Source organism: Lepisosteus oculatus, chromosome 22 (genome assembly GCF_040954835.1).
Source record: "Lepisosteus oculatus isolate fLepOcu1 chromosome 22, fLepOcu1.hap2, whole genome shotgun sequence".
NCBI classification, from domain to species: Eukaryota; Metazoa; Chordata; class Actinopteri; order Semionotiformes; family Lepisosteidae; genus Lepisosteus; species Lepisosteus oculatus.
Genome location: NC_090717.1, coordinates 14,491,291 through 14,501,265, shown reverse-complemented (window position 1 = coordinate 14,501,265; position 9,975 = coordinate 14,491,291). Strand labels below are relative to the sequence as shown.

Genomic DNA, 9,975 nt, shown 5'->3' with positions numbered 1-9,975 from the left:
CAGCCCAGTTTGGAAACAGGACAGCAACTGAGTGTCCGCTGGGGAGAGGCGAGTGGGGGAGAGGGAGGGAGAGATAAGGAGAGGCAGAGAGGGAGAGAGGGGACTGAACTGCACACCAGTAAGCAGAGAGAGGGGGAAGACAGAGAGACAGGTGTGTGATTTCTATCTGCTTGGGCAACACTGTAATTCAGCAGTCAGGCCAATAATGCTCTTTGTATCTGAATCCCAATCTGAACTTGGCACAGGTAGGAGGGCACAGGAAGAGAGCACTGGATGGTAGAGGCAGAGGAGGGGGGACTCAGGGGGAGAGGGGGCGCAGTGCTGTGCTTTGGAGTGTGATGCTCTCTCCTCTCAGCAGCAGGGCTGCACATCAAACACTTGAGGTCTCTGAAGTCTGATTCACCCTAAACATGCAGCGTGAGGCACCAGTCACTTCAGGAAGAGCGTGGCTCAGCAGCCTGAGCTCTGCAGGAGAGGGGCCTGTCTGGATCAGCCGGGCAGGGGGCCTTGATCAAGGATAAGGTTCTATAAATCACACGACCTCAATGGGTAAAGACTATGGTGTCTGACCTGGAGTGAGGCAGGTCGAGCAGACTGGACTAGGCTGCCCTACCAAGACTCAGCTTGAGACTGTGCAGAGACACCTGGCTATAAATACCCTCTACGCACAGACACCAGCCCTCCAATCAGAGAGCACCAACGGCACTCCTCACGTTCCGACCCTAGCAACAGTCTCCAGGCCTGGCTGTCAGCTGCCAGAGCTGAGAATGACAGGCCCAGCTGGGAGAGGGGCGGGACTTCCACGGGAAGTCAACAGATAAACAACAGACCCTGACTGGGTAGCACAAGCTCAGTGACCACAGCCTGGACATAGAAACTGGACACAGGCAGGCCTGGCTGCACACTGTATTATTATTGAGAGGCGGATGTGTTGGGGTGCAGTACTGTGATGCTGTGTTGAAGGAGGTGTTGGGCTCAGCAGCTTCATGCTGTGGTCTTCACAGACCTGAGGGACAGAGGGCCTCACAGACTCGGCTCTCTTCAGCGTGGGGAAGAACTGCACAGCCTTCATCCTCGAGAGAGGAGTTCTGGGCCTCTCCCCTCTCTGGGGACACCTGCTCTGGGATTTTTGGGGGGACTGCAGGTTTTGGGGTATTTTTCCGAGTGCGGTCTTGTGGCTGTTTTCCTACACCTTGTGGATAGTAAAGACTCTCTCTCATCTGGTGTGCGTCTCCTGTATTTGCCCCTTATTTTCAGGGCAGTTCTGTTTCTGAGCTGGGAGCTCAAAAGCTCCTCAGCAAATTTCTAAACCAGCCTTGGGCTCGTCATCTGCAGCACAGGTGCGAGTTGAACTGCAGGAGATTCACACTGGGGTACAACACACACTGTCGTGAGACAAGGGAATGTGCTCCTATAGTGCTCTAGTCGCCCTGAACTGCAGCCTCTACTTCTGTCACAGTCTATAAACGCCAGCTGCGCCCTACTGCTCCTCTTTAGATCCCAGTTCTTTCATTTGTGAAAAGTAGGATTCTGGCCGGCCTGGTGTATTTTAGACGTACATCACAAGGGGGCGCTCTTCTTCCAACTCAGATCTGATGAACCCGGAATCGAGTTAACGGTGTGAAGCAACAACATTAAGCTGTTTTAATGTTATCTACAAACACCAGCAACATTTGAAAATATGCCAATCTGATCAATCCAAGATTATTTTCTGTTAGCTGTAGGTCTATACAACTGTTTTCAGCCACTATTGCAGATGCACTAGTTTTTGTTTGCTCCGGAACGAGACAGGGTTTTTTTCAGGGGGCCCCGATTGGCCAGAGTATTTTTTTAAACAGACCTGTGGGCCGCCATTGGTCCATAAAAACGTTGACTAATCGGTGACCCAATGATTGGCTAAATGGCCGCAGGCTTCCCGGGTTCGCAGTTCAAATCTATATTGGCGGATGCATCGGGTGATCTCTGCTGCGAGTTTACGGTAGCTAACCTCAAGATGTGCGATAGAAAGTATGACAGTGGGGCGCAAAGACGAAAAGCACGGCAGTTAAAAGAGCAGTGTGAGCAGGATCGATTAAAGAGATCCCTAGATTGACTGGTTATTTCACGTTTTCTGAGCCGACCCCGATCTTGAGCTCTGGCCTGGGCGCGGTCACCGCCACGCCGCTCATGGGGACGATCAGCTCCCGTGACGGGGTCAGAGGCAGAGCCGTCCGCCGTGCTGGTGCACCTGCAGCTCCCGCTTCCATCAGCTCGGACCCAGCCTGCTGGGGTGAAATAATGATAATGTTTCTTTATTAGCCCTATACAATTTCTTGCAGTAGGAATTCGTCTTTTCGCATACCCCAGCTTTTCTCCAGGGAGACACAGACACACAGACAGAGAGAAGCTGGGGGTCAGAGCGCAGGGTCTGCCATTGTGCAGCGCCCCTGGAGCAGTTGGGGTTAAGGGCCTTGCTCAAGGGCCCAACGGAGTAGGATTCCTCTGCCAGCCGCGGGATTTGAACCGGCAACCTTCCGGTCACAGGCGCAGATCCTTAGCCACAGAGCCACCAGAGGCGGCCATACTGGGCTAAATTGGGCCCGAAACCGTGAGGAAACCAAGACGCGGATGTTGCAGCATCGGAAAGACAACATAAACACCAAAAGAGGTATTTCTCTAAAACCCTCTATGAAGAGAGACAACTCGGAAATGGCGAGTGTGTGTCAAGAGGGTGGCTGCTGTCTTCCCCCTCGAAGGGTGCGGTGTTTTGTTTCGCATGTGAGTTATTCGGGGGCGGTGATGACCAGTCCGGACTGGCCGCAGGCTCTAGGGACCGGGTCAACGCCGCCGCACGCCTGGCTGGACACGGGGTGCCGGAGAGCCGTGGAAAGGCTGTGGTCGTGTAACGTTATGCGCTGCGCTGATAGTGGCCTAATCGATTCAGAACTAACAAGACAGTTTGACAGCGAGTCTGAGTACTGGAATAATGTCTTGAAAAGGGTGGTTGCAGGGGTGAAGTTTTTAGCAGGGCGAGGGCTGCCATTTAGGGGCGCAGCGGCTCGTTCGTGCGCCCCGACAACGGGAACTTCACGGGTGTCCTGGAAGTTAGCAGCGAGTTTGATCCCTTCTTGAAAGCCCATATAGAAAAGTGTCTAATCGTCGATGCAGTCCACAGACTCAAATCAGTCCACACGCTGCAGTGGGCTTGCACGAGTGGGGAGTGTCCCGCTGCTCTTGGAGTAAGGCGCTCAGGCAGGGAGCTCACTGGCCTCTGCTGCGCTGATCTTGTGTCGTCGGTTTCAGAGCAAGTGTGTGCACGATTTCTGTTGTCAGCTCGCAGATGGGCTGTGAATCTGATTTATTGGTTGTATTGCTGTACTTGCGTTACAGGCTATTGTAGTGTGTGTGTGTGTTTGGGCTCCCTGTGTACGTGTGTGTTCCCTGCGTTACATTCCGTTTGAATCGGCGGTAGCAGGTCTTACCCCGAATATGTCCCTGAATTATCACAGTATTTTCTCTCGCTTTTTTCTGGTAATGGGATTGGGGGGCACACAACGTGTAGCCTAGGGGCCTCTGATCACCTTAATCCGCCACTGGCTGTACGCGTTTTTTCTTATTCGATAAATATACATTTTAGATGCTTTTGAGCAACGGAAAAAATTCCGAGCCCCGAGAAGAATGGTTGAATGAAACGCATGCGTACTTCAGAGCCGCACAGTTTTCCGAGGGGTACTAAATGGGATGCAACACCAGGATCAGGTTTCGTCCGTCCTCCTCGACACTTGCTGAGCCGCTGGGAGAGACACTGACGTGGCAGAGATCCCGGACGCATCCTGCAGCTCGTCTGTGTGCGTCATCGAGGCACCCCGACTGGGACTCGGGGTTCAGCAGACGGTCCTCCCGCTAATCCGTGCCTGTGTCCGGCGAGCTCGTCCCCCGGCCCTGTCCGCACAGCCTCCGGGCGAAGATGTGGGTGCTGCTCTTTGTCGGGCTCCTCCAGTGCCTTTCGGCTTACGACGTGGATCTGAAGAAATTGGAGGGGCTTGCAAAGGCAAAGGTGGAGGTAAGACGACTTCGCCGTAGTTAAGGGAAGTAAGTACCTGAAACTGCAGCGCTTGTCTGGGCTTTTTGAGACGTGTACGACGTGCCAGTGGCTGGCGGGCTCATTGCGAATAAAACACCTTTTGCGCTGCGTCTCATAAGAAACACGATAACCGCTCACTTTCTTTACCTTGCATCCGTGGTACACCTGAGGGCCAAACCACAAGGGACCGCGTACTCGCCAGACCGCTCCCTTCTCGGCGATGACGGAAATAATCATCGTACCAGACTTAAAAGCATTCACGAAATTCAACTTTATGGAATGCTAATTTTGATTGCCGGATTTTTACAATCTTGATGTCTGTCTCATAGTTGTTGTTTAGCCGTAATTTACCGTAAGGGTGTCGTTGTTCATGCAGTTGAGAGATTTTATCTTTTGTGCGTTGTAAAGCAAAACGTTTAGATCACGTCCGCTGAAAGATAATTGACCGAACTAAATTGTGCGACTATAGTCTTAAAAGGGAGATTTAAAGGAGTCTTACTTAAGATTGTGACTTTACAGTAAGGTTATTTGCAAGACAGTTTAACTCCAGCGCTTGCAGCTATAAAACTTTCACTGCAAGTCTGTGTGGTTTTAGGAGAATGGGGCACAAAGACGGGCACATTTACATCTACATCTAAACACACTGTATACCCGCTGTCTGCGGGGGTGTGACGTGGCAGAAAAGGCCAGATAATCAAGTATAGACTTTACATATTCATCGGGTCTCTCCCAGTAGCATTGTAAACACATGCGTGACCAGTAATGGCAGGTTTCATGAGCTGCACCTTAAAGTGTTGTGGTTTAACATCTGAGCTTTCACATTAGAAATGGTGTCTGATAATTCAACTTGTTTGAACATATAACTTCATTTACAATAAAAAATAAAAAACATGCATTGTTCAAACCGTTCTTCTGTTTGTCAGGTTCAGACACCAGGACAGGATGAGTGAAACCAGAGCACAGTGCGATGAGAAACATGACTTGCATTCAGATGTGATGTCAGCAGCTAGCAGCAACGTTCCCTTTGACAGCTATAGCACAGTCTGGTAGAGAAAACGGAACTAATTGCAGAATCCCCATCACCCTTTCTCACCAGTCTCCTTTCATTACAGACCTGTGGGGGATGACAGCTGAACAGGCTCAGGGAGGTACGTGGCTGTGAACACCGTCGAGATCGTTCCACCCCAGTCTGTGCAATGTTGAGAATGAGTTATGCTGCCAATTGCCAATAACTTGCTAACCTTTTGAAGACTATTTCATTAAGGCATAACAAGATGCATTAAGGAACTCTGGAAATTAAGTATTTGCTTTTTTCTTCCGTGCAGGTGAAGGCCTTTGTGACACAGGATATCCCTCTTTAGTATCCTTCCAGAAGAAAGATGAGGACTGCCTCTGGACTAATACATGAATGGAGCTTGTAAGATGACAGTGAGCCAGAGATTGGGTCTTACAGTAGAGCTACTAAAGACTGTGCCCTGCAAATTACACTTCAGTTTTAATGAAACATGAGCTGGATTATGAAATTAAAAACCCTACTATCGCCTTCTATCACAATGGATTGCATTGTTTTAGAGGGGTGCAGTCTCCCTACGGTGGCAGAGAATCATAAGAATTGATGTCGGGAAACATTTCCTTCTAATTGATATCGGGAAAACGTTGGACATTGCTTCTAAGTAATGGAATGAAGGTTTATAAGTATTTAATAACTTTGTTATATAAGAATATCATATTAGCATTTTCTAATAAGTATTGCTTTATTCCAAGTATTCATCTTCATATTCATTCAAAATTAAAGCCATGCAATATTTTTTTCACAATTTATCTACAACAGGTGAGCATGAGGGGTTTGGAGTCGACAGGAAGACAGTGCAGGAATAGGAGCAATGTGATCACTTGCACAAGACCTGGGCAGGATTCTGGCTGCGAGTGGGGCAATATAGTAATCAATTCAAGAGAAGACGGAAGTGTTGACCAGATTTCAGTTACAATCCCAGATAACGTAGGGCGTAGTCTGGCGATATGTCCGAGATGGAGGAATTGTGTTTTTACAATATTTTGCTTATGTGGACCAAACATCAAGCATGGATCAAATGTGACCGCCAAATTCTTCAGTTTATTTTGATTCAAGTACAGTACCATCCACAGATGAGGGTGAGGTTACTGCATTGCCTACACAGCTGATGGGAGGTGCTGAGAAGCATGACTTCAGTCTTGTCGCAGTTTAGATGAAGGAAAGTTTGAGTCCTCCAGGGTTTTTTGTCTAGAGATGCAATGAGTGCAGAGACAGCCATTTCAGACTCAGGTTTAGTATGGATGCAGATTTGTAGAATCGATCAATTAGACCATGTGATCTTAATAGCTGATCGAGTAGGAACATGTAAATAGGGGGCCCAGTATTGAGCCCTGAGGAACACCAGACTTAACGACCCAACTTCAGAACTGAGACCCCTGGTGTTGGCAGTCAGTAAGGTAAGAGCAAAGTCGCAAACCCCAAACACAGTCTCAAGACAAGAAGTAAGGTTGGAAAAAGGGCAAAAAGTACTTTGATTGTCCAGTGTTGTTTAGGTTTTTGTCAGAGAGGTAACTACAGCCATTTTAAAGGCTGTTGGTATCACTCCATCGCTTAAGGACTCTGTTGTATTTAAGTAATGAACATCTATTATTTATATTTACCGTAGCACAACATATGTTTTTGTTTTGAATGCCTGATTATTTTTATTATCCCTTCACTCAGCTGGGAGTTGCTAGGTTGCGTTGATGCGGCGAGCCAGTGATTAAAGGGATAGCCGGCGTCTTGCAGGGCCCAATTTTCCTTAACAAATGTTTTCAGCCACAACCTGGTGATGAAACACATTCCTGGAGCCGATCCCGAGCTCGTCCTTCTGAACCACTACTATGAAGAACTGGACGTAAGCATTTGATTTTAAAATTTGTCAAAGCAGAAGGAGGTGCTTTGTTCTATAAGTTCCCTTGAGATGTTGAAAATGAAAGATCGGCAGAAATGCAGGACTGCCTGACTGGATGTTGTGGAGTCCACACAACTGAGCGGGGGGAAACAGCAGAAACAGAATCAGAAGCTGAAGCTGCTGTAGGGTTGAGGTTTGGGTGGCTGTTCACAAAGGTAACAAGCCCTGTGCAGAGGTATTGTAACTGCAGAATATTACTCTCGCAGTGTGGGCCATGCTTGGAGGTCTGGGCATGATATTACAAGCTGGGTGTATATAAAATTATTTTAGTGATCTCAGTTCACTAATATTTATTTGGCACTTAAGAGCCTGTGACATTTGTCAGCTTTGCCAATTCATCAAGCACGTAAATGGACAAATATTGCAGAAACTTCATCTGTGACATTATACTTTCAGCCCTCTGGTCAAAAGACAGATAAGATTACTTCAGCCATTAACACATGCAATTCTAAGGCAGTGACACCATTTGATTTACTTGGAAATCCGTGATTTATTTCTACACAAAGCAGTGACATGGCAAATCGGAGATGAAAATTTATAGTTGATGGAACTGTGATGACGGAGCAAGAAAGGGCAGAATGTGAGACAAAAGGATTTTCTCACATCAGGTTAAGCATACTTCTGAGAATCTGAAAGCAGAGAAGCTATAAAAATAATGGATGTGCTGTGGCCAAGCATCTAACTCACCGAAGTTGTGGCCTAGAAATTGACAACAAAACTTCTGATGTCAGCCATGTATTCTATTCTGAAGCAGAAAAAAGGTTCCCAGACGCTAACAGCAGGGCTAATTTTTCCAGAAGCCAGTTGACTTACCGCTGTGTGATTGGACTGTGGATGCAGACGCAGGGAGAACATACAGACTCCACACAGATAGTGCCGCAGGTCCAGAATTGAACACGGGTCCTCAGCCCTGAGAGGCAGTAACGCTGACCACTGTGCCACCCATAATGCATACTATATAGTTAAGAGTCTGGACCAGAATCTAAAAGAAAACAAATTGACCTCACCGCAGCCTTTACCTTGTTTTCTGCAGAGAAGTGTCTGCAAGGGTATTCACACTGATGTTCAGCCGTTTCTAGTACAAAGTTTCAGAAAGTTTGAGGAACTGGTGTAGGTACAGTATGCTGAAGAGCAGGTCTGCCAACACAGCCCTCAAGTCCTATAGGGTACATAGGACACGATAGTATTGTACAGTGTATATATAGGTGCTGGCTCCCCGATACTTTCTGGAACTTTTGACCTTTTACTTTTAATAACTGCATTTTAACGTCCTCTTTTTTTTACATGATGTTCATATTTTAGTGCATTTCTTAACCTTTAAAAAAAATTCACTAAAGCATACGAAACGCAAACGAACCATTGTAAGCATTGCCCTAATCCTACAGAGCACCATTAATATTCATGCCTCTAAGATCCATTTAAATGTCTGCTGTACAAAACGTTAGTTATCGTTTGATTATGTCTTTTACTGCATTTTACTGAGATTTCTTGCATTTCATTCAGTGTACATTACAGTACCATCATAGGCTATTTGCGGTAGTGCATCAGGGTACTTTTATTCAGTCTCAAACTAGAATGCTGTTTGATACACGTAATTTAACTATTTGGCATTATATTTTTAAAAGTGCTGTAAACCATAAAGAAAGTGGTTTGATTCGAGCACCCGGCTGTCTCCTGCTCCCAGCGGATTCCCCTGACTGACATGAGCCGCGTGGAGATCAACGCCCTGCTGGGCTCGCTGGGCTTCTACAAGAAGTCCCAGCCGGAAGAGCCGGTCCCGGAGGAGCTCCGCTTCGCCCCCGCCAAGGACAGCCCCTGGAGCCGGAGCCCTGAGGCCCCCGCCAGCACCGGAGCCCCCCTGCCGGCGGAGGCGCCCCAGGACACCCCGGGCCCCCCGCAGCCCGAGCAGGGCCCCGAAGAGCACCACTCGGACCTGTAGGTCCAAACCCCTGCCAGCGCAGTGCGGAACCGTGCCCTGGGTCGACTGCGCCCCGGCGGTCGTTGACCGGTCGGTAGGAAACTAAATAGTTGAGATTTTATCTTCATTTGCTCTTATGAACAGGCTCCAAAATGTTGTATTTGGGCATAATGTTGATCCGTTGACCCAAACTGTCATTTTCGGTGTATTATCTCAGTGAATATGTATTCAGGAAGTGGAACTGTAGGGACTGTAGTGCAGACAGGGGGAGATGTGGTCTGATTGATGCACTGCCACAGTAAGCATGTAGTGTTGGCTCAAGTGTTCATACTTCCCACTCACTGCCATTTAACTGTCATGGGGAACAACTTTTTCATATGCTGAAGCAGTTCTTTAGATGTTGCAATAATCACATGCAAGTTTAATTAAAGAGTTCAAGTAGCCAAAAAAACAGAGCTGTAGCTGCTTCTAGAGCAGCTGTCAGACATGAATTTAGGGGATTCAGGTCTCATGGAGAGTCTTTATAGATCCAAATGACAAAACAAAGATGCTCATCAAAGGCCAAAAGCACCACTGCAGCAGCTGATCGAATCACTACTGGGCAAAATCCAATAAGAGGGACCAATAAAATGGCACAGATAGAGCTGGTTTACAGTCCTCATTACACATGAACCACAAAAAAGTCCCAGCTGTCTTAATGTGCAATAAAGAGTGCTAGTCAGATCATTCCACCTTGAGTGGATTTTGAGCAGTTGTCTGACAAAGAATGAAAAGATTGTTGCAAACTGTTTTAGTTCGGAACATATGTATAGACTGACTCCCTGGCAATCGCTCCTGGGCTCTTAACCTCTTGCCTACAGCTGGACAGGATGACGCCCTTTGCCGAAAGTCACTGATAGGCTCAGGGCCGATGTGTGTTCAGGGCAGCAGGGCCTGGAGCACACAGGAGAGATACTGCAGAAGGATTCTGAAGCCAATAAAGCCTCACAACTGCTCAACTACCTGCTTCCTCTCTTTAATTGATACCA

At 47.6% G+C, this 9,975-nt stretch overlaps 1 protein-coding gene across 1 annotated transcript; it reads left to right on the top strand.

Annotated features, from left to right (window-relative positions):
• The first annotated feature begins 3,214 nt into the window (after positions 1–3,214).
• On the top strand, positions 3,215–9,945 carry selenom (selenoprotein M). Its single transcript, XM_015366101.2, has 5 exons — positions 3,215–4,042; positions 5,176–5,211; positions 5,389–5,423; positions 6,894–6,972; positions 8,714–9,945. Exons 1-5 carry the CDS (start codon positions 3,947–3,949, stop codon positions 8,966–8,968), a joined length of 501 nt encoding a protein of 166 aa, XP_015221587.2. The 5' UTR covers positions 3,215–3,946; the 3' UTR covers positions 8,969–9,945.
• The last annotated feature ends 30 nt before the right edge of the window (positions 9,946–9,975 follow it).